This window comes from Budorcas taxicolor, chromosome 18 (assembly GCF_023091745.1).
Source record: "Budorcas taxicolor isolate Tak-1 chromosome 18, Takin1.1, whole genome shotgun sequence".
Classification (NCBI taxonomy): Eukaryota; Metazoa; Chordata; class Mammalia; order Artiodactyla; family Bovidae; genus Budorcas; species Budorcas taxicolor.
The window spans coordinates 66,121,168-66,145,679 of record NC_068927.1 but is presented as its reverse complement, the minus strand read 5'-3'; the positions used below and the strand labels follow the sequence as shown (position 1 = coordinate 66,145,679).

The following is a 24,512-nucleotide window of genomic DNA, read 5'->3' as shown; positions in this document are numbered from 1 at the left end:
TCTAGGCTAGTGACCTTATTCCGGCTGCCCCTTCAAAATTGGTCCCTGGCCGCGCATGCTGGAGCGTTTGATTCTCCACCTGTTGAATCCGTTTCGTATTTGTGGCCGTTGTTTAAGGCGCGGCAGGAAGGGAGCCAGATGGAGACCTGGCCTCTAGCTGCTGCTTTCTCTTCCCCCAGCTCTGCCTTCCAGGGACACGGCCGCCCTCCGGGAGAGGAGGCCCCAGCAGGAGGCGGCCGGGACAGGAACTGAATGGCAAGCCACGTCCCAGGTGAGGGGGCGTTCCCTCTTCTCCTCTCTGAAAGGCAAGCTTGCCTTTCAGGACTTAATGACGCTTGTTTTCTTTTAGAAGTTTTCAGTGTAAGAGACCTGTCGGGGGAGCTGGTTCCCATTTGCCCACATTCTGGTGAGTGGTGGGCTACAGGGGCAGCCCAGGGCCTCCCTCCCTGCTTCCTCTCCATGTCTTCCTCTGTTTGTCGGTCACTGAAGGACTGAGTCAGCCCTTCCCTAGAGCAGAAAGGTGCTGCTCAGCACAGACAGGACAGCCCCTTGTGTTGAACCTGGTTTGTGTGATGTCCTCTTTGAGCCAGCCCCTGGAGAGACAGATGGCTGAGCCCTGGCCCCTGCCCTCTGGGAGCTCACAGCCTGTTAGTGGAAAGTCGTGGAAGCATACAAGGTTCTGAATGTGAGTTCTAGCATGGTGAGAATGGGCTGGAGGAACTCTCGGCATCTCGGCACCTGTCGGGGAAGGGTAGGGAGGTGATCTCTGAGCCCCATTCAGTACCTTTCTTTGGCTGTGCTTGGGTCTTCATTGCAGCGTATGGACTTTGTGTGGTCACTCTGCAAGGGCTTCTCCTGGTGGCACGCGGCTCTCTAGTTGCTTAGCTGCCCTGCGGCATGTAGGATCTTTGTTCCCCGAGCAGGGATCGAACCTGCGTCTCCTGCACTGCTAGGCTGGTTCTTAAGCACTGGATCACCAGGGAAGTCCCAGGCCTCATGTTTTGCAGGAGGAGGAGAGGTTTGGCAGACAGAGGAGGGAAGGGCGGCCCTGGTGCCGTGTGTAAGGCCGTCTTTTCCCCACTTGGTTGTGTTGCTTCTCAGAATGTTGATAAATTGTCTCTGTCCACTGTGCGTCCTGCGTGTCATCACCAGCTCACCCATGTATGAGCCAGGCTCAGCCGCCCAGTGAGCTCCATCCACACTACCAAAGGCGGCCCTCGGGTCTTGGTCTTTCTTGACTGTTGCTGGCGTCTGAGGTCGTTCAGGGTTGGCAGGCTGTCACTGTAAAGGGCCAGGCAGTAAATATTTGGGGCTCTGCAGGCTGTGAGGTCTCTGCTGCAGCTGCTCCCCTCTGCCTTCTAGAAGCAGTCACAGAGCACACCTAAGTGATTGGGCGGGGCATTGTTCCAGTGAAACTTGATTGACAGAAACGGGTACCGGCCACCCCTGAAAGAGCTCACCGGGCGCGCCCCTCTTCCTGACTTCGCTGCCGCAGCTCTTCATCATCCTGAGCTGCAGCTGTCGCTGGGCCTCCGGGCCCTGTAGTAGTCTCTCTGTTCTTGTCTGTCTGCCCGCCTTCCCCTGTTCTCGCCTGTATGGACCAGCCACATGCCAGCTTCTCCCGGTCCACCTTTCCAGCCCAGTCCTCTCTCTGCGCTCCAGGCCTCGGTGTCCAGCCGCGTGTCCAGTAGGGAGCTCACAGCGGACACATCCAGCCCCAGGCTCCTGGGGTCCTCCCATAAACCAGCCCCTGCCCGCATCTTGTCTCTGCCCGTCTGCGGCAGTTTCCTACCCCAGTTCCTCAGGCCAAAGCTGGCGTCAGTCCTTGTCTCCTCTGCTGGCCTCACCTCCCGTATTTGGTCCATTGGCAGATCCTGTCAGCGCTGTTTTCACGGTGTGCCCACAAGCTGACAGCTGTCACCGCCCCTGCACCACCGCCTCGGTCCTCATTATCTTACCGCCGGCTGCCTCCGCTCATGCCCCCGTGGTCCCCGCGCAGCGCCGCAGCCAGAGAAGTTTCTGCTGCCGAGGTCTGCTCAGACGCTCGTGTGGCTTCCCCTTCTCGGGGCTGAAGGGCTCCCCGCCACCCGGCCCCACTTCTGATGTGGACCGCACGCCCCCGTCACGCACTTTGCCTTCCAAAAGTTGCCTTCTCCTTTTCCTGATTGCGCTAAAACTTCAGAGCCTCCCACCCGAATTCCTCACATCCCTCTTCCCTGCTTTACTTGTTAAAGACCCTTAGCACTTTTCAGCATTCCATATACTTAATTTACGTGCTTTTCTCTTGTCTGATTCTCTTACCACAAAGTACATTTGACACAGGCAGGAGTTTTCGGTAGCTTTGCCCCAGTGCCTGATGCAGCAAACATATGGTGGATGAATATGTGAACGTAGTCTTACTGAAGTGCTCTTGGAAGCCAGTGTTTCACCATTTAATATAGTGTCACAATAATAATGCTGAGAATGTGCGTTGTCTCTGATTATTTCCTGTGAGTATATTCTCAGAAGTTTTTCTTACCTTGTGGATTAAGTTCACCAAACTTACATGAAAGCAAAATACTTTAAAAATTATATGTGGGTGAAATAGCAGTATGGACTCAAAAGCTAGAATTCTAGTTTTTACTTGTTTACTAAAAAAAAAAAAAGTAAATGTCACCAAAATAATTTATTACAAGCTTTTCATTTGTGCACTTGAAAAATTACCTGAATTGAATTGAACAACAACAACAACAACAACACCCTGTTTACTGTGTTTTTTCCTGTATTATTTTCTATTCATCTTTCCCTGTAAAATGTTAGCGTGGTATTTTTCTGTGAGGATAAGCTTGCTCTGTAGTTTTTATTTCTTTGTTTTTGAAGCCCATCTCGTCTTCATTATGACAGTGGGCACCGGATCACATTCTTCTATGAGGCACAGGTTCTATAGCTGTGTCTTTCCTCAGTCACAGGTGGGACTCTGTGACACCCCTTTGAGAATCTACGCATCTGTATAATAGCAAGAGGAATGAGAACGGGACCTGCACATTCTCACTGTGTCCTCACGCGGAGGAAGGGGCTGGGGAGCTCTCTGGGGCCTCTTATAGAAGGACACTCATCCCATTCATGGGCGGGCGGTGGTGGATGGTTTCCCACAGTCCCTGTCTCCAAATAATACCATCACACGGGGTGTTGGGATCTCAGCATGTGATGGGTAGGGGGACAGAAACATTCAGAGAAGTAACCAGAGTCATTAGTTCAGTGTACGAGGAGCTGTCTGTAGAAACTGGGAAAACAGCTTCAGAGGATGTGTACCCACTCTGACATGGGGCCCCTCTGGAATATGGGGTTAGAGAGGTGGGGAAGGGGCGTTTCTTATCAAGGAAAAAAATGAAGCCAGAAAAACCCAGCTGCCAAGTACAAGAAAATATTTGAACTTGTATTCTTCTCCTTCAGGGCCCCACAAGTTCCAGTTTCACCAACGTAGTGACAGATGCTAGAAAAACAGGCAACGTTTCCTCCGGCTCCAGCTTGAAAGTTACTGTAAAGGTGCAGTAGTGTGTGCATCTGTGGTGTGTGCAGCGTGTGCTATATAAAGACACAGTCATTTGTATGCAGTTGATATGCTACACATACTGTATATGTTTTGCTTCGCTTAGTAAGGAATATCTGAAAGCTGTTTGAATATTGGGGGAAATAAAGCCTGAGGCTTGCCAGCCAAGGAGCAGGAAGACTTAGAATGGAAGCTTGGAATCTGCAAAAACCGGTCTTTTAGAACTGGGTCAGAAAAGAAGCAGAAAAGTAGCCCCTGTCTGAGCACCTGTGCCTTTGAACGCAGTTGAAAATATCTGCCAAAAAATACCTGCATTGAAATGTTTTGCTCATTAGTTTGTTTCTAAACCACTTTATTGAGGCAAGATTGACACATAGCTGCACATTTTTAATATGTACGACTCAGTGAATATGAGGATAAATACACACTCACAACCCTTGTGACCCGTCTACACAGTTTGGTTAAAGATGTCTTCAAAGTCTGTGCGAGTTAAGGAACATGTGACTGTATATTGTTCGACAGATACTGAACCTCCAAGGGGCTTTCTACTTCCAGTGAAACGGTATCAGTCTTTAAGTGGGAAGGCGGGGCCTTGGTCAGCGTCCACAGGGCTTCTGAAGGACCTCACATGCTGAGTGCCATGCTCATGACGTGGGTCACGTGGGTTTATTTCCCGGTTCCTTTTTCTCTTTTTTTCCCCCGGAGAGGAAAAAGGACTTGTTATTACCTGCAGGAAGTCGGAAACACTGGGGATTCTTCCCAGAGCATGTCTCTGTGTCCCCATTCTTGTGCTGATCCAGACCACTTGACTGTCCTCACAGTAGAAAAGGCTCTGGTACCGGTTGTGCATGGGACAACTCAGCCTCCCTTGTTTATTGTTTGAATTGATCTCCTCCTGTGTCTTACTTGTGTGCCCCCGTCACCTGCACAAAATTGCCACTTCTCCAAGGGTAGGGGCACTCTCTCTTTTCTTTGAAGTTTATGACTGAGTGAGGCCCAATCGTTAACTGGATTTCCACATTATCAGACATTACTCTCTACACATAAAATCTAGCTAACATGGAGAGGAAGTAACTCTTAGCCCCTCTGTTAGTCTGCGAGGGCTGCCACAACAGAACTCCGCAGGGTGGGCAGCTTCAGCGACACAGTGATTTTTCACAGTTCTGGGGGCCAGAAGTCCGAGACCGAGGGGTCAGCAGAGGTGCTTCCCCCCGAGGTCTCCCTCTGTGCCCACCACCCCTGGTTGCTTCCTCCTCTTACGAGAGCGGGGTCTCCTCTCTGAAGTCCAGCTACAGTCGGGGTACGGGGCCTGGGGGGGCGTGAGCTCTGGTCCAGCGCGCCCGCGGTCGTGTCACCCCAGAGCCCACTGACGTTCGGCGACGTGGCGGTGGAATTCTCCGGGGAGGAGTGGGCCTGGCTGGACTCGGCCCAGAGGAGCCTGCACCGGAGCGTGATGCTGGAGAACTACAGGAACCTGGCCTCGCTGGGTAAGGGCCGGCCGGCCGCCCCGCCCTGCCCGCCCCCAGGACCGACCTATGCGTGACCGCTCGCCCCATCTTACGCATTTAGGGCTTTGCCTGTCTAAGCCCGAGATGATCTCGTCGTTGGAACAGAGGAAGGAACCCTGGGCTGTGAAGAGAAAGTCGACCAGTGGCAAGTGCCCAGGTGAGCACTGGGGGCGGGGCGGGGGGAGGAACCCACAGCTCCGCGCCCTCGGACGCCTGGGACCACCACCAGACTTCGGAACTGCCCCGCCCGCGAGGGAAAATCAAAGAATCGAGGCCTGGGCTTTGTACGTTTCCTTTTCCCCAGCCTCTCCTCTCCATCTGCGCTCCCCTCCCTCCACACACCACCCTGGTCCGCTCTCTGGACCTCGTCTGTCTCCAGCTCCTCTGACCTTCCGTCACTCAGGCTTACGCAGGCATCTCTGCTCTTCACGAGGCTGATGCTGGTGTAGTTCTGTCTTATTTCGCTTTGATGAAATGACTGGCACTCAGAGTCTTCCTCTGACTGATTTTCCCTGTGTCAGCTTTGAGCGAGGCCGCAGGTGCTGGCTGGGAAGCTGAGGGGGAGCCCTCAGAGAAGTCACCCTCCCGGGGGCGAGACAACACGTCTCTGCACAGAAGTGCAATAGAAAGGGCTGTCTCACGTGTGACAAGTGTAAATAGGGACTCGCGGGAGAAAAAGTCCCATTCTCAGTTTCACGCCAGGGGAACAAGGCTGGAGCATAGAGCCTCGAGGAGAAAGGTGAAAAGGAGAGGACAGGTCGGTAGGTCTGGAGGCGATCTGGGCTGGGCTGGGATCCGTCTGGGATCCGGGTGGATGTCTGTGTGCAGACCAGCCGTGCAGGCAGGCGACTGGCTCTCAGGAAAGGACTCTGATCCTGATCCGATGGGATGTTCGTGCAGGTGTTGTGCTGGTGTTTAAACCACAGGGAGTGCAGAGATTTCCGTCGCAGCGTTATTTCCGGGACATCAGGTTAATCACAAGGACTCAGAAGTACAGATTCCTCATGGTGGCTCCCATAATAGGAAATGACTATCGTCCCCAAAGAGTTGAGAATCTTGTAAGACCCCTTTGTTCAAACCATACTTCGGAGGAAAGTTTATCCATAGAACAGTCATCAACTGCACCAACTCCCATGGGTCATCATACTCCCAGGGTCATCGTACACCCAGGAGAACTGGAACAGTGTTTTGGGGGAAAGTTTTCCTCTTATCTTCGAACTCGGTGGCTTTCTCTGAGCTGGTTTCCTGAGACAGAACTGGTCTTTTCCCCTTCTGTTGATGCTTTCTCTCTCTCTCAGCTAGAATCACTAGCTGAGATTCTAGTTGATGTTGAAGACTGGCATATACAGCCAGGATCTGAACATTGGTTAGTTAGCATCATCATAATCTTTTTTAAAGTTTACATTGTAAATGTAATGTAAACAAGTGGAGCAAGCGAAGAAACCTTTGCTAAATAGAATGGAGAAAGATTCAAAGAGAGACTTAATAAGCATTTCCTTCTGTGGCCTCTGCCCGCTCTTTGTTCCGGCCACATTTCATGTTCGATTTAAATCTCTGTGAACTCCCTCATCTCCTGCACTTGGATCTCTTTCTCTAGTCTCCTGCCAAAAATATAACATGCAGCACTCGCTCAACACCTAGGTGTGAAAACTCACATTGTGTGTGGTAGTATTAAAGCCACGCAAGTTTGGGATCAGAAGGCCAACGGGTTGTGTAGAAAGCTTTCAAAACGATATGTATTTTCTGAGACTCTTTTTCCATCTGGTTCCATTTGGGAAAATGTCTTCATACTAACATGTAGTAAAAGAGATACCTTCTTGAAACTATCCTTTAGACTCGCAGACTCTGCTGAAGACCCAGGAGTTGCCTTCAGAGAAGAACTTAAGTGAAGAGGCGTTGTCCCAGGAGCAGCGCACGGAGAGACCCTCAGAGCGTGCTGTTCTCGGGGAAGGCTGGGCTTACGCTGCTGTGTGTGAGGGGCAGTCGGTGAGTCGGGCACAAGCGGAAAACTGGCAGGAGGCAGAGTTTGCGGGGTTCCAGAGGCTTCTGTGCTTCAGCAGGACAGAGCAGGTGGGAGACACAGTCTCCTTCACAAAGAAATGCAGCTTCAGAGAGTGATCTTGTCTACAGCAAGTGTGGGTGGATTTCCCTTTGAATGCAGGACTTCTTACACAGTCTTCCCCTGCAAGAGAGAGCAGCTGCAGTCAGACACACGCGAGGGGGAACACTGCGTCCCAGAGAGTCGTAGAGAAGTGTTTAAATCTGGGTCGTTCCACATGTCTTGGGTGTGAGAGAGCTCTGAGCAGGATCTCAGCCCTTCCTTGCCATCAGAGATTTCATATCAGAGGAAAACCCTCTGCAGGATTGAGTGAACCCCGTGTGTCAGGTGTGGGGAAGCCTCCAGTTGGCTCTAGAAAGTCCACACGCTGTGGGCAGTCACTGTACGCCATATTGCAAGTTCTCCGTGCAAGAAACAGTTTCCCCGATGTTTCAGTCCTGCCCCCGCTGCCTCCCCGCAAACAAACGACATAAGCGGCTCCATCGTTACGTGACGGGATCACTCAGAACTAGTGAGAATTCCGTACCCAGTGCCTCTCATGGCGTGTGGACATGGCCATCCCAGAGCCGTCTCAGGGTCATGAACACGGCTCGGTGGAAATGCGTGTCTGCCATTGCAGGGCTTGGTGGCCGTCACGGCCGTGGCCACAGACGTCTCGCAGCGGCCAGACCCCGCTGGGCAGAGTTTCTGTAGGAGCGTGGTGTGGGCGGACCACCATCCGGGGACAGGAGGTAAGGCCCTTCCTCTCCCAGACCTGACTCTTCAGGAGCCCCCGTGCCTGTTCCTCGGTTGTGAATTGTGTGTGTTGGGGGTGCCGGGCAAGGGGAGCCGCCTTCTAAAGTGTGGGTTGAATTCTGACTCCTGCCTCGCAAGAGTGTGATGTTTGCAGAGTTGAAAGTTTACAGATGAGAAAGTGGGACAGCTTTCTCCATCATAGATGCTCTTTACTTTTCCTCCTGGGCCTTGCTGGAGTGAGACACTCCTCTGTCCAAGCCAGGGAGCTGGTTGTCCATCTGAGAACGCCCAGGGTGTGACAGAGCTGTCTTTTCCTATGTGCAGGACACTGTGCGTCTCAGCCAGACCTGGTCTCTTTGCTGGAGCGCAGGAAGGCGCCTTGGACGGTGGATGGAGAGCTGGTCAGAGCCCCGTCCTCAGGTGAGCTGGGCGGCCGGGGGGAGACGCTCCTGCGGGGCGGGGGGCCCGTGCTTCTGGGGCTTGTTTGATAGCCCTTGTTTCCATCCATGAACACGGTTAAGTCTTCTATCCAAGAACACAGGATGTCTTTCCATTTATCTAGGTCGTCTTCACCTTACTCATCAACACTGGTAGTTTCAGTTTACAGTCTAGCAGCTTTTTAGGTAACTTTATTCCTAAATAATTGATTTTTTCAGTGCTGTATTTCAAGGAATCATTTTCACAGTTCCTTTTCAGACTGTTCATTCCTAGTGTCTGGAAATGCAGCTGATTTTTGTGTGTTGACCCTGTATTCTGCAGTTCTGGTGACTTGATATATTAGCCCTCATACTCTTCTTATGGATGGTGTAGGGTTTTCTATATATGAGATCATATCGTCTGCAAATACAGTTTTATCTCTTCCTTTCTAACTTGGATGCCTTTTATTCCTGTGTCTTCTCACTCTGGCTGGAACTTCCCAGGCATCCTTGTCTTGTCACCAACCTAAGAAGAAAAGTCTTCAGTGTTTATGTAGCATTTTTAAAAAGAGCTTTTATTTTCCCATTTTTAAGATCTTCTTTTCCCAGACAGCTGACTCTCCGCATCATCTCTCTCCCCAGCACAACTTTTATCTCCATATATTTATTGCAATATAACTGCTTGCACAATTTTTGGTTCGTGCTAAGTGATTTAGCAAAAGGATTTCAGGTATATTCACTCCTTCCTGCAAGTTTATAGTCTGAGATAAGACCTGTACTTATTCTGAGGTATGTTAGAGGTAATTAGATATAATGTCAGCACTCACTGTTTCTATAAAAGCAGTCTCTCCAGAATGACAAGTTACATTGCAAGGCCCTCTCGGTTAATAAAGGGCCAGAGAGCAATGGAGGGTTCTGTCTGGCTGGTGGCAGCAGACAGGTCGATGTAAAGTGGTTTCTACCTGAGTGCCAGGCTCCCGCCATCAGCAGACTCTGCTGCAGTTAATCAAATGAGACACAGTTGACGGAAACACCATTTCTGGTTGTGCAGGGGCCGGCAGGGTTTCAGGCCTCCGAATGAATACTCAGCGGTAAAGAGTCCACTTGCAACGCAGGAGACAAAGGTTTGATCCCTGGCTTGGGAAGATCCCCTGGAGTAGGGAATGGCAACCCACTCCAGTAATCGTGCCTGGAGAATCCCACGGAGAGAGGAGCCTGGTGAGCCCCAGTCCACGGGGTCGCAAGGAGCCTGACCCAACTGAGTGACTATAACATAGCAACGAATGGTACAGAAAGGCTGACATTCTGTGTTAGGCCCGCTCCTGGGACCAGCGTCAGGGACGCGATGATGCCGCGGTGTCGATGCTGCACAGCCAGGGGTGAGGGGACGGGGGTCATCGCCTGCGTTTACGTGGTGTGACTGCGGAACAGTTCTCCAGCTCCCCATGCTTCTGACATGGAACTGGTTCCACAGATGCTGACTTCATTTAAACTTTCTCTCTTGGCTTCTGCTGGGTCCCTGTACGAATCTGGTCTGGAGTCATCTTGCACATTAGAGACTGCACTTGCCCTGTGTCAGAAGGGCACCGTCTATGGTTTCTTGAGGGTCTCATTCAGCACTGAGTGCACTTGCCTGTGTGTCAGAGGAGCATGCTTTATTGTTTTATCAGGGTTCCATTCAGAAGTGAGTTCACTTTCCCGAGCTTCAGAGGAGCACAGTTTATTGGGTTCATCAGGGTTTCATTCAGCAGTGAGTTCACTTTCCTGAGCTTCAGAGGTGCACAGTTAATTGGGTTCATCAGGGTTTCATTTAGCAGCGACTTCACTTTCCCGAGAGTCAGAAGTGCACACGTTATTGATTCGATCAGGGTTTCCTTCAGCACTGAGTTCACTTTCCCTTGTGACAGAGGTAAAGTCATGCTCAAAATTCTCCAAGCCAGGCTTCAGCAATACGTGAACCGTGAACTCCCTGATGTTCAAGCTCATTTTAGAAAAGGCAGAGGAACCAGAGATCAAATTGCCAACATCCGCTGGATCATGGAAAAAGGAAGAGAGTTCCAGAAAAACATCCACTTCTTCCTTATTGACTATGCCAAAGCCTTTGACTGTGTGGATCACAATAAACTGTGGAAAATTCTGAAAGAGATGGGAATACCAGACCACCTGACCTGCCTCTTGGGAAACCTATATGCAGGTCAGGAAGCAACAGTTAGAACTGGACATGGAACAACAGACTGGTTCCAAGTAGGAAAAGGAGTCCGTCAAGGCTGTATATTGTCACCCTGCTTATTTAACTTCTATGCAGAGTACATCATGAGAAAAGCTGGACTGGATGAAACACAAGCTGGAATCAGGATTGCTGGGAGAAGTATCAGTAACCTCAGATATGCAGATGACACCACCCTTATGGCAGAAAGTGAAGAGGAACTGAAACGCCTCTTGATGAAAGTGAAAGAGGAGAGTGAAAAAGTTGGCTTAAAGCTCAACATTCAGAAAACAAACATCATGGCATCTGGTCCCATCACTTCATGGGAAATAGATGGGGAAATGGTGGAAACAGTATCAGACTTTATTTTTGGGGGCTCCAAAATCACTGCAGATGGTGACTGCAGCCATGAAATTAAAAGACGCTTACTCCTTGGAAAAAAAGTTATGACCAACCTAGATAGCATATTAAAAAGCAGAGATGTTATTTTGCCGACTAAGGTCTGTCTAGTCAAGGCTATCGTTTTTCCTGTGGTCATGTGTGGATGTGAGAGTTGGACAGTGAAGAAGGCTGAGCACCGAAGAATCGACGCGTTTGAACTGTGGTGTTGGAGAAGACTCTTGAGGGTCCCTTGGACTGCAAGGAGATCCAACCAGTCCATTCTGAAGGAGATCCACGCTGGGATGTCTTTGGAAGGAATGATGTTAAAGCTGAATCTTCCAGTACTTTGCCCACCTCATGCGAAGAGTTGACTCATTGCAAAAGACTCTGATAGTGGGAGAGATTGGGAGCAAGAGGAGAAGGGGATGACCCAGGATGAGATGGCTGGATGGCATCACGGACTTGATCGACGTGAGCCTGAGTGAACTCCGGGAGATGGTGATGGACAGGGAGGCCTGGTGTGCTACGATTCATGGGGTCGCAAAGAGTCGGACATGACTGAGCGATTGAAGTGAACTGAACTGTGAAAGAGGTGCACAGTTTATTGGGTTCATCAGGGTTTCATTCACGAGTGAGTCCACTTTCCCGAGTGTCAGAGTTGCACAGTTTATTGATTTCATCACGGTTTCATTCATCAGTGAGTTCACTTTACCTTTTGTCAGAGCTGCACAGTTTATTGATTTTATCAGGGTTTCATTCAAAAGTGAGTTCACGTTCCGAGAGTGAGAGGTGCACAGTTAATTGTTTTCATCAGGGTTTCATTGAGCAGTGAGTTCACTTTCCCGAGTGTCAGAAGCGCACCGTTTATTGATTCGATCGTGGTTTCATTCATTAGTTAGTTCACTTTCCCACGTGTCAGAGTTGCACAGTTTATTGATTTCATCAGGGTTCTTTCTCTGGTGAGTTCACTTTCCCGAGTGTCAGAGGTGCACCGTTTATTGATTCGATCACAGTTTCATTCAGCAGTGAGTTCACTTTCCCGATTGTCAGAGTTGCACAGTTTATTGATTTCATCAGGGTGTCTTTCTCCTGTAAGTTCACTTTCCTGACTGTCAGAGGTGCACAGTTTCATTCAGAGGTGAGTTCACTTACCCAAGTGTCAGAGTTGCACAGATTATTGATTTCATCTCGATTTCATTGAGCAGTGAGTTCACTTTCCGGAGTGTCAGAGGTGCACAGTTTATTGATTTCTTCAGGGTTTCATTCTCTGGTGAGTTCCCTTTCCCGAGCGTCAGAGGTGCACAGTTTATTGATTTCATCACGGTGTAATTCACCAATGAGTTTCCCTCCCCGAGTGTCACAGGTGCACAGTTTATTGTTTTCATCAGGGTTTCATTCAGCAGCAAGTTCGGTTTCCAGAGTGTCAGAAGTGCACAGTTCATTGATTCAATCAGGGTTTCATTCAGCAGTGACGTTACTTTCCCCCGTGTCAGAGGTGCACAGTGTATTGATTCCATCAGCGTTTCATTGAGCAGTGAGTTCACTTTCCCAAGTGGCAGAGGTGCACAGTTTATTGATTTCATGCAGGGTTTCATTCAGCAGTGAGTTCACATTCCCGAGTGTCAGAGGTGCACAGGTTATTGATTTGATTCATGGTTTCGTTCAGCAGTGAGTTCACTTTTCCGAGTGTCCGAGGTGCACAGTTTATTGATTTCTTCCACGTTTCATTCTCTGGTGTGTTCACTTTCCCGAGCATCACAGGTGCACAGTTTATTGATTTCAAGAGGGTTTCATTCAGCAGTGACTTCACTTTCCCAAGAGTCAGAGGTGCACACTTATTGATTTCATCAGGGTTTCATTCTCCGGTGAGTTCACTTTCCGGACTGTCAGGTGCACAGTTTATTGATTCGATCAGGGTATCATTCAGCAGTGAGTTCATTTTCCCGCAGGTCAGAGGCACACAGTTTATTGATTTCATCACGGTTTCTTTTTCCGGTGAGTTCACTTTCCCGATTTTCCGAGGTGCACAGTATATTGATTTCATCAGGGTTTCGTTCAGCAGTGAGTTCACTTGCCGGAGTGTCAGAGGTGCAGTTTATTGTTTTCCTAAAGGTTTCATTCAGCAGCGAGTTCAGTTTCCAGAGTGTCAGAAGTGCACAGTTCATTGATTTAATCAGGGTTTCATTCAGCAGTGACTTTACTTTCCCCCGTGTCAGAGGGCACAGTGTATTGATTACATCAGCGTTTCATTGAGCAGTGAGTTCACTTTCCAAAGTGTCAGAGGTGCACAGTTTATTAATTTCATGCAGGGTTTCATTCAGCAGTGAGATCACATTCCCGAGTGTCAGAGGTGCACAATTTATTGATTACATCACGGTTCTATTCAGCAGTGAGTTCACTTTTCTAAGTGTCAGAGGTGCACAGTGTATTGATTCCATCAGCGTTTCATTGAGCAGTGAGTTCCCTTTTCTGAGTGTTAGAGCTGCACAGTTTATTGATTCTATCTCGGTTCCATTCAGCTTTGAGTTCTCTTTCCCGAGTGTCAGAGGTGCACAGTTTATTGCTTTCAGTCAGGGTTTCCTTCAGCAGTGAGGTTACTTTCCTGCGTGTCAGAGGTACACACTTAATTGATTCATTCAGCGTTTCATAGAGCTGTGGGTTCACTTTCCTGAGTGTCAGAGGTGCACAGTTTGTTGTATTCATCAGGGTTTCATTGAGCAATGAGTTAACTTTCCTAAGTGTGAGAGGTGCACAGTTTATTGATTTCCTCACGGTTTCATTCAGCAGTGAGTTCACTTTCCCGAGTGTGAGAGGTTCACAGTTTATTGTTTCATCATGGTTTCCTTCAGCAGTGAGTTCACTTTCGCAAGTGTCAGTGGTGCACACTTTATTGATTTCATCAGGGTTTCATTCAACCGTGGGTTCTCTTTCCCAAGTGTCAGAGGTGCACAATTTATTGTTTTGATGAGGATTTCATTCAGCAGTGAGTTCACTTTCCCGAGTGTGAGAGTTTCACAATTTATTGTTTTGACTCAGGTTTTGGTCAGCAGTGAGTTCCCTTTCCCGCATGTCACAGGTGCTCAGTTTATTGATTTTTATCATGGTTTCATTCAGCAGTAAGTTCTCTTTCCCGAGTGTCAGCGGTGCACAGTTTATTGCTTGCATTGCAGGTTTCATTGAGCAGTGAGTTCACTTTCCTGAGTGTTAGAAGTGCACAGTTTATTGATTTCATCAGGGTTTCATTCAACAGTGAGTTCACTTTCCCAAGAGTCAGAGGTGCACAGTTTATTGATTTCATCAGGGTTTCATTCAGCAGTGAGTTCTCTTTTCCGAGTGTCAGAGGTGCACAATTTATGCATACCATCAGGGTTCTATTCGGCAGTGAGTCGACTTTTCTAAGTGTCAGAGGTGCACAGTGTATTGATTCCATCAGCGTTTCATTGAGCAGTGAGTTCACTTTTCTGAGTGTTAGAGGTGCACAGTTTATTGATTCTATCTCGGTTCCATTCAGCTTTGAGTTCTCTTTCCCGAGTGTCAGAGGTGCACAGTTTATTGCTTGCATTCCAGGTTCATTGAGCAGTGAGTTCAGTTTCCCGAGTGTTAGAAGTGCACAGTTTATTGATTTCATCAGGGTTTCATTCAACAGTGAGTTCACTTTCCCAAGTGTCTCAGGTGCACAGTTTATTGCTTTCATGAGGGTTTCATTCAGCAGTGAGTTCTCTTTACCGAGTGTCAGAGGTGCACAATTTATTGATTCCATCAAGGTTCTATTTGGCAGTGAGTTCACTTTTCTAAGTGTCAGAGGTGCACAGTTTATTGATTTCATTCAGGGCTTCGTTCAGCATTGAGTTAACTTTCCCCAGGGTCAGAGGTGCACACTTTACTGATTCCATCAGCGATTGATTGAGCATTGAGTTCTCTTTCCCGAGTGTCAGAGGTGCACGGTTTATTGATTCTTCAGGATTTCATTCAGCAGTGAGTTCACTTCCCTGAGAGTTAGAGGTGCACAGTTTATTGATTCTGTCTTGGTTCCATTCAGCTGTGAGTTCTCTTTCCCGAGTGTCAGAGGTGCACGATTTATTAATTCCATCAGGGTTCTATTCGGCAGTGAGTTCACTTTTCTAAGTGTCAGAGGTGCACAGTTTATTGATTTCATCAGGATTTCATTCAACAGTGAGTTCACTTTCCCAAGTGTCAGAGGTGCACACATTATTGATTTCATCAGGGTTTCATTCAACCGTGAGTTTTCTTTCCCGAGTGTCAGAGGTACACAGTTTATTGTTTTCACTCAGGGTTTTGGTCAGCAGTGAGTTCACTTTCCCGAGTGTCAGAGGTGTTGAGTTTATTGATTTCATTAGGGTTTCATTGAGCAGTGAGTTCAGTTTCCCGAATGTCAGAGGTGCACAGTTTATTGATTTCATTGAGGGTTTCGTTCAGCATTGAGTTTACTTTCCCCAGGGTCAGAGGTGCACACTTTAGTGATTCCATCAGCGATTGATTGTGCAGTGAGTTCTCTTTCCCGAGTGTCAGAGGTGCACAGTTTATTGATTCTTCAGGGTTTCATTCAGCAGTGAGTTCACTTTGCCGCGCGTCAAAAGGTACACAGTTTATTATGTTCATCAGGGTTTCATTCAGAGGTGAGTTCACTTTCCCGAGAGCCCGAGGTGAACAGTTTATTGATTTCATCAAGGTTTCATTCAGCAGTGAGTTCACTTTCCGGAGTGTCAGAGGTGCACAGTTTATTGATTCCATCCGCGTTTCATTGAGCAGTGAGTTCACTTTCCCGAGTGTCAGAGGTGCACAGTTTATTCTTTCATCACGGTTTCCTTCAGCAGTGAGTTCACTTTCCCAAGTGTCAGAGGTGCACACTTTATTCATTTCATCAGGGTTTCATTCAACTGTGAGTTTTCTTTCCCGAGTGTGAGAGGTACACAGTTCATTGTTTTCACTCAGGGTTTTGGTCAGCAGTGAGTTCTCTTTCCCGAGTGTCAGAGGTGCTGAGTTTATTGATTTCATTAGGGTTTCATTGAGCAGTGAGTTCAGTTTCCCGAGTGTCAGAGGTGCACAGTTTATTGATTTCATTGAGGCTTTCGTTCAGCATTGAGTTAACTTTCCCCAGGGTCAGAGGTGCACACTTTCGTGATTCCATCAGCGATGGATTGTGCAGTGAGTTCTCTTTCCCGAGTGTCAGAGGTGAACAGTTTATTGATTTCATCAAGGTTTCATTCAGCAGTGAGTTCACTTCCCTGAGTGTTAGAGGTGCACAGTTTATTGATTCTGTCTTGGTTCCATTCAGCTGTGAGTTCTCTTTCCCGAGTGTCAGAGGTGCACGATTTATTAATTCCATCAGGGTTCTATTCGGCAGTGAGTTCACTTTTCTAAGTGTCAGAGGTGCACAGTTTATTGATTTCATCAGGATTTCATTCAACAGTGAGTTCACTTTCCCAAGTGTCAGAGGTGCACACATTATTGATTTCATCAGGGTTTCATTCAACCGTGAGTTTTCTTTCCCGAGTGTCAGAGGTACACAGTTTATTGTTTTCACTCAGGGTTTTGGTAAGCAGTGAGTTCACTTTCCCGAGTGTCAGAGGTGTTGAGTTTATTGATTTCATTAGGGTTTCATTGAGCAGTGAGTTCAGTTTCCCGAATGTCAGAGGTGCACAGTTTATTGATTTCATTGAGGGTTTCGTTCAGCATTGAGTTTACGTTCCCCAGGGTCAGAGGTGCACACTTTACTGATTCCATCAGCGATTGATTGTGCAGTGAGTTCTCTTTCCCGAGTGTCAGAGGTGCACAGTTTATTGATTCTTCAGGGTTTCATTCAGCAGTGAGTTCACTTTGCCGCGCGTCAAAAGGTACACAGTTTATTATGTTCATCAGGGTTTCATTCAGAGGTGAGTTCACTTTCCCGAGAGCCCGAGGTGAACAGTTTATTGATTTCATCAAGGTTTCATTCAGCAGTGAGTTCACTTTCCAGAGTGTCAGAGGTGCACAGTTTATTGATTCCATCCGCGTTTCATTGAGCAGTGAGTTCACTTTCCCGACTGTCAGAGGTGCACAGTTTATTGCTTGCATTCCAGGTTTCATTGAGCGGTGAGTTCAGTTTCCCGAGTGTCAGAGGTGCACAGTTTATTGATTTCATTCAGGGTTTCGTTCAGCCGTGACTTCACATTCCCGAGTGTCAGAGGTGCACAGTTTATTGATTTCATTGAGGGTTTCGTTCAGCGTTGAGTTAACGTTCCCCAGGGTCAGAGGTGCACACTTTACTCATTCCATCAGCGATTGATTGTGCAGTGAGTTCTCTTTCCCGAGTGTCAGAGGTGCACAGTTTATTGATTCTTCAGGGTTTAATTCTGCAGTGAGTTCACTTTCCCGAGCGTCAAAAGGTACACGGTTTATTATGTTCATCAGGGTTTCATTCAGAGGTGAGTTCACTTTCCCAGAGAGTCCGAGGTGAACAGTTTATTGATTTCATCAAGGTTTCATTCAGCAGTGAGTTCACTTTCCGGAGTGTCAGAGGTGCACAGTTTATTGATTCCATCCGCGTTTCATTGAGCAGTGAGTTCACTTTCCTGAGTGTTAGAGGTGCCCAGTTTATTGATTCTCTCTTGGGTCCATTCAGCTGTGAGTTCTCTTTCCCGAGTGTCAGAGGTGCACACTTTATTGCTTGCATTCCAGGTTTCATTGAGCAGTGAGTTCACTTTCCCAAGTGTCAGAGGTGCACAGTTTATTGCTTTCAGTCAGGGTTTCCTTCAGCAGTGAGTTTTCTTTCGTGCGTGTCAGAGGTACACACTTTATTGATTCATTCAGCATTTCATTGAGCAGTGAGTTCACTTTCCCAAGTGTCAGAGGGGCACAGTTTATTGATTTCAAAGGGTTTCTTGAGCAGTGAGTTAACTTTCCCGAGTGTGACATCTGTACAGTTTATGGATTTCATGACGGTTTCATTGAGCAGTGAGTTCACTTTCCCAAGTGTCAGAGGTGCACAGTTTATTGCTTTCAGTCAGGGTTTCCTTCAGCAGTGAGCTAACTTTCCTGCGTGTCAGAGGTACACACTTTATTGATTCATTCAGCATTTCATGGAGCAGTGAGTTCACTTTCCCAGGTGTCAGAGATGCTCAGTTTATTGATTTCATCAGGGTTTCATTGAGCCGTGAGTTAACTTTCCGGGTGTGAGACGTAACGTGCACGCTTTATTGATTTCATCACGGTTTCATTCAGCAATGAGTTCACTTTCCCAAGTGTCAGAGGTGCACATTTTATTGTTTTGATCAGGGTTTCATTCAGCAGTGAGTTCACTTTCCCGAGTGTGAGAGGTTCACAGTTTATTGTTTCATCACGGTTTCCTTCAGCAGTGAGTTCACTTTCCCAAGTGTGAGAGGTGCACACTTTATTGATTTCATCAGGGTTTCATTCAACTGTGAGTTTTCTTTCCCGAGTGTCAGAGGTACACAGTTTATTGTTTTCACTCAGCGTTTTAGTCAGCAGTGAGTTCTCTTTCCCGAGTGTCAGAGGTGCTGAGTTTATTGATTTCATTAGGGTTTCATTGAGCAGTGAGTTCAGTTTCCCGAGTGTCAGAGGTGCACAGTTTATTGATTTCATTGAGGGTTTCGTTCAGCATTGGGTTAACTTTCCCCAGGGTCAGAGGTGCACACTTTAGTGATTCCATCAGCAATAGACTGTGCGGTGAGTTCTCTTTCCCGAGTGTCAGAGGTGCAAAGTTTATTGATTCTTCAGTGTTTCATTCAGCAGTGAGTTCACTTTCCCGAGCGTCAAAAGGTACACGGTTTATTATGTTCATCAGGGTTTCATTCAGAGGTGAGTTCACTTTCCCGAGAGTCCGAGGTGAACAGTTTATTGATTTCATCAAGGTTTCATTCAGCAGTGAGTTCACTTTCTGGAGTGTCAGAGGTGCACAGTTTATTGATTCCATCCGCGTTTCATTGAGCAGTGAGTTCACTTTCCCGAGTGTCAGAGGTGCTGAGTTTATTGATTTCATTAGGGTTTCATTGAGCAGTGAGTTCTCTTTCCCGAGTGTCAGAGGTGCACAGTTTATTGATTCTTCAGGGTTTCATTCAGCAATGAGTTCACTTCCCTGAGTGTTAGAGGTGCAGAGTTTATTGATTCTGTCTTGGTTCCATTCAGCTGTGAGTTCTCTTTCCCGAGTGTCAGAGGTGTACAGTTTATTGATTTCATCAGGGTTTCTATCAGCAGTGAGTTCACTTTGCGGCACGTCAAAAGGTACACAGTTTATTATGTTCATCAGGGTTTCACTCAGAGGTGAGTTCACTTTCCCGAGAGTCCGAGGTGAACAGTTTATTGATTTCATCAAGGTTTCATTGAGCAGTGAGTTCACTTTCCGGAGTGTCAGAGGTGCACAGTTTATTGATTCCATCCGCGTTTCATTGAGCAGTGAGTTCACTTTCCTGAGTGTTAGAGGTGCACAGTTTATTGATTCTCTCTTGGTTCCATTGAGCTGTGAGTTCTCTTTCCCAAGTGTCAGAGGTGCACAGTTTATTGCTTTCAGTCAGGGTTTCCTTCCGCAGTGAGTTTTCTGTCGTGCGTGTCAGAGGGACACACTTTATTGATTCATTCAGCGTTTCATTGGGCAGTGAGTTCACTTTCCCAAGTGTCAGAGGGGCACAGTTTATTGATTTCAGTGGGTTTCCTTGAGCAGTGAGTTAACTTTCCCGAGTGTGAGACGTGCACACTTTATTGATTTCATGACGGTTTCATTGAGCAATGAGTTCACGTTCCCAAGTGTCAGAGGTGCACAGTTTATTGTTTTGATCAGGGTTTCATTCAGCAGGGTGTTCACTTTCCCGAGTGTGAGAGGTTCACAGTTTATTGTTTCATCACGGTTTCCTTCAGCAGTGAGTTCACTTTCCCAAGTGTGAGAGGTGCACACTTTATTGATTTCATCAGGGTTTCATTCAACTGTGAGTTTTCTTTCCCGAGTGTGAGAGGTACACAGTTTATTGTTTTCGCTCAGGGTTTTGGTCAGCAGTGAGTTCTCTTTCCCGAGTGTCAGACGTGCTGAGTTTATTGATTTCATTAGGGTTTCATTGAGCAGTGAGTTCAGTTTCCCGAGTGTCAGAGGTGCACAGTTTATTGATTTCATTCAGGGTTTCGTTCAGCCGTGAGTTCACATTCCCGAGTGTCAGAGGTGCTCAGTTTATTGATTTTTTCATGGTTTCATTCAGCAGTAAGTTCTCTTTCCTGAGTGTCCGAGGTGCACAGGTTGTTGAGTTCTTCAGGGTTTCATTCTCCGGTGTGTTCCCTTTCCGAGTGTCACAGGTGCACAGTTTATTGATTTCATCAACGTTTCATTCAGCAGTGAGTTCACTTTATCGAGTGTCAGAGGTGCACAGTTTATTGCTTCCATCTGGGTTCCATTCGGCAGTGAGTTCAGTTACCCGAGTGTCAGAGGTGTGCAGTTTACTAGTTTCATGAGGGTTTCATTTAGCAGTGAGTTCAGTTTGTCTAGTGTCAGAGGTGCACAGTTTATTGATTTCATTGGGGGTTTTGTTCAGCATTGAGTTAACTTTCCCCAGGGTCAGAGGTGCACACTTTATTGCTTGCATTCCAGCTTTCATTGAGCAGTGAGTTCACTTTCCCAAGTGTCAGAGGTGCACAGTTTATTGCTTTCAGTCAGGGTTTCCTTCAGCAGTGAGTTTACTTTCCTGTGTGTCAGAGGTACACACTTTATTGATTCATTCAGCGTTTCATGGAGCAGTGAGTTCACTTTCCCAGGTGTCAGAGATGCACAGTTTATTGATTTCATCAGGGTTTCATTGAGCCGTGAGTTAACTTTCCCGAGTGTGAGACGTGCACACTTTATTGATTTCTTCACGGTTTCATTCAGCAATGAGTTCACTTTCCCAAGTGTCAGAGGTGCACAGTTTATTGTTTTGATCAGGGTTTCATTCAGCAGTGTGTTCACTTTTCCGAGTCTGAGAGGTTCACAGTTTATTGTTGCATCATGGTTTCCTTCAGCAGTGAGTTCACTTTGCCAAGTGTCAGTGGTGCACACTTTACTGATTTCATCCGGGTTTCATTCAACCGTGAGTTTTCTTTCCCGAGTGTCAGAGGTACACAGTTTATTGTTTTCCTCCAGGTTTTGGTCAGCAGTCAGTTCACTTTCCCGAGTGTCACAGGTGCTCAATTTCTTGATTACTCTCATGGTTTCATTCAGCAGTAAGTTCTCTTTCCCGAGTGTCAGAGGTGCACAGTTTATTGCTTACATTGCAGGTTTCATTGAGCAGTGAGTTCACTTTCCTGAGTTTTAGATGTGCACAGTTTATTGATTTCATCAGGGTTTCATTCAACAGTAAGTTCACTTTCCCAAGTGTCAGAAGTGCACACTTTATTGATTTCATCAGGGTTTCATTCAAGTGTGAGTTTTCTTTCCGGAGTGTGAGAGGTACACTGTTTATTGTTTTCGCTCAGGGTTTGGTCAGCAGTGAGTTCTCTTTCCCGAGAGTCAGAGGTGCTGAGCTTATTGATTTCATTAGGGTTTCATTGAGCAGTGAGTTCAGTTCCCCGAGTGTCAGAGGTGCACAGTTTATTGATTTCATTCAGGGTTTCGTTCAGCATTGAGTTAACTTTCCCCAGGGTCAGAGGTGCACACTTTAGTGATTCCATCAGCGATTGATTGTGCAGTGAGTTCTCTTTCCCGAGTGTCAGAGATGCACAGTTTATTGATTCTTCAGGGTTTCATTCAGCAGTGAGTTCACTTTGTCATGCGTCAAAAGGTACACAGTTTATTATGTTCATCAGGGTTTCATTCAGAGGTGAGTTCACTTTCCCGAGAGTCCGAGGTGAACAGTTTATTGATTTCATCAAGGTTTCATTCAGCAGTGAGTTCACTTTCCGGAGTGTCAGAGGTGCACAGTTTATTGATTCCATCCGCGTTTCATTGAGCAGTGAGTTCACTTTCCTGAGTGTTAGAGGTGCCCAGTTTATTGATTCTCTCTTGGTTCCATTCAGCTGTGAGTTCTCTTTCCCGAGTGTCAGAGGTGCACACTTTATTGCTTGCATTCCAGGTTTCATTGAGCAGTGAGTTCACTTTCCCAAGTGTCAGAGGTGCACAGTTTATTGCTTTCAGTCAGGGTTTCCTTCAGCAGTGAGTTTACTTTCCTGCGTGTCAGAGGTACACACTTTATTGATTCATTCAGCGTTTCATTGAGCAGTGAGTTCACTTTCCCAAGTGTCAGAGGGGCACAGTTTATTGATTTCATAGGGTTTCCTTGAGCAGTGAGTTTACTTTCCCGAGTGTGAGACGTGCACAGTTTATTGATTTCATGACGGTTTCATTCAGCATTGAGTTCACTTTCCCAAGTGTCAGAGGTGCACAGTTTATTGTTTTGATCAGGGTGTCATTCAGTAGTGAGTTCACTTTCCCAAGTGTCAGAGGTGCACAGTTTATTGCTTTCAGTCAGGGTTTCCTTCAGCAGTGAGGTTTCTTTCGTGCGTGTCAGAGGTACACACTTTATTGATTCATTCAGCGTTTCATGGAGCAGTGAGTTCACTTTCCCAGGTGTCAGAGATGCACAGTTTATTGTTTTGATCAGGGTTTCATTCAGCAGTGAGTTTACTTTCCCGAGTGTTCGAGGTTCACAGTTTTTTGTTTCATCACGTTTTCCTTCAGCAGTGAGTTCACTTTGCCAAGTGTCAGTGGTGCACACTTTATTGATTTCATCAGGGTTTCATTCAACCGTGAGTTTTCTTTCCCTAGTGTCTGAGGTACACAGTTTATTGTTTTCCCTCAGGGTTTTGGTCAGCAGTGAGTTCACTTTCCCGAGTGTCACAGGTGCTCAGTTTATTGATTACTGTCATGGTTCATTCAGCAGTAAGTTCTCTTTCCCGAGTGTCAGAGGTGCACAGTTTATTGCTTACATTGCAGGTTTCATTGAGCAGTGAGTTGACTTTCCTGAGTTTTAGAAGTGCACAATTTATTGATTTCATCGGGGTTTCATTCAACAGTAAGTTCACTTTCCCAAGTGTCAGAGGTGCACACTTTATGGATTTCATCAGTGTTTCATTCAAGTGTGAGTTTTCTTTCCCGAGTGTGAGAGGTACACAGTTTATTGTTTTCACTCAGGGTTTTGGTCAGCAGTGAGTTCTCTTTCCCGAGTGTCAGAGGTGCTGAGTTTATTGATTTCATTAGGGTTTCATTGAGCAGTGAGTTCAGTTTCCCGAGTGTCAGAGGTGCAGAGTTTATTGATTTCATTGAGGGTTTCGTTCAGCATTGAGTTAGCTTTCCCCAGGGTGAGAGGTGCACACTTTAGTGATTCCATCAGCGATAGACTGTGCAGTGAGTTCTCTTTCCCGAGTGTCAGAGGTGCACAGTTTATTGATTCTTCAGGGTTTCATTCAGCAGTGAGTTCACTTTGCCGCGCGTCAAAAGGTACACAGTTTATTATGTTCATCAGGGTTTCATTCAGAGGTGAGTTCACTTTCCGGAGTGTCAGAGGTGCACAGTTTATTGATTCCATCCGCGTTTCATTGAGCAGTGAGTTCACTTTCCCGAGTGTCAGAGGTGCTGAGTTTATTGATTTCATTAGGGTTTCATTGAGCAGTGAGTTCAGTTTCCCGAGTGTCAGAGGTGCACAGTTTGTGGATTTCATTCAGGGTTTCGTTCAGCCGTGAGTTCACATTCCCGAGTGTCAGAGGTGGTCAGTTTATTGGTTTTTTCATGGTTTCATTCAGCAGTAAGTTCTCTTTCCTGAGTGTCCGAGGTGCACAGGTTGTTGAGTTCTTCACGGTTTCATTCTCCGGTGTGTTTCCTTTCCGAGTGTCACAGGTGCACAGTTTATTGATTTCATCAGGGTTTCATTCAGCAGTGAGTTCACTTTATCGAGTGTCAGAGGTGCACAATTTATTGCTTCCATCAGGGTTCCATTCGGCAGTGAGTTCAGTTACCCGAGTGTCAGAGATGCACAGTTTACTAGTTTCATTAGGGTTTCATTTAGCAGTGAGTTCAGTTTGTCTAGTGTCAGACGTGCACACTTTATTGATTTCATCAGGGTTTCATTCTCCAGTGAGTTCATTTTCCCAAGTGTCAGAGGTTCACAGATTATTGTTTTCATCAGGGTTTCTTTCTCCGGTGAGTTCACTTCCCCGAGTGCCAGAGATGCTCATTTATTGATTTGTTTCATGGTTTCGTTCAGCAGTGACTTCACTTTCCCGGTGTGAGACGTGCACAGTTTATTGATTTTGTCAGCTTTTCATTGAGCAGTGAGTTTACTTTCCCGAGTGTCAGAGGTGCAGAGTTTATTGTTTTAATCAGGGTTTCATTGAGCAGTGAGTTCACTTTCCCAAGTGTCAGAGGGGCACAGTTTATTGCTTTCAGTCAGGGTTTCCTTCAGCAGTGAGTTTACTTTCCTGCGTGTCAGAGGTACACACTTTATTGATTCATTCAGCGTTTCATTGAGCAGTGAGTTCACTTTCCCAGGTGTCAGAGATGCAGTTTATTGATTTCATCAGGGTTTCATTGAGCCGTGAGTTAACTTTCCCGAGTGTGAGACGTGCACACTTTATTGATTTCTTCACGGTTTCATTCAGCAATGAGTTCACTTTCCCAAGTGTCAGAGGTGCACAGTTTATTGTTTTGATCAGGGTTTCATTCAGCAGTGTGTTCACTTTCCCGAGTGTGAGAGGTTCACAGTTTATTGTT

The 24,512-nt window shown here is 46.9% G+C and overlaps 2 protein-coding genes across 2 annotated transcripts in view; one reads left to right on the top strand and one right to left on the bottom strand.

The window, feature by feature from the left end:
- Positions 1-24,512, bottom strand: part of LOC128062818 (zinc finger protein 850-like) — a 782,010-nt gene that overhangs the window by 594,957 nt on the left and 162,541 nt on the right. The gene's annotated exons all lie outside the window — the stretch shown is intronic.
- Positions 1-24,512, top strand: part of LOC128062819 (zinc finger protein 28 homolog) — a 148,776-nt gene that overhangs the window by 278 nt on the left and 123,986 nt on the right. The window contains exons 2-9 of the mRNA XM_052655255.1: positions 180-271; positions 350-406; positions 3,433-3,525; positions 4,890-5,016; positions 5,099-5,194; positions 6,872-7,023; positions 7,716-7,827; positions 8,156-8,251. Of these exons, the coding sequence (XP_052511215.1) occupies positions 4,983-5,016; positions 5,099-5,194; positions 6,872-7,023; positions 7,716-7,827; positions 8,156-8,251 (490 nt within the window). The 5' untranslated portion in view covers positions 180-271; positions 350-406; positions 3,433-3,525; positions 4,890-4,982. The remainder of the gene's footprint in view (positions 1-179; positions 272-349; positions 407-3,432; positions 3,526-4,889; positions 5,017-5,098; positions 5,195-6,871; positions 7,024-7,715; positions 7,828-8,155; positions 8,252-24,512) is intronic.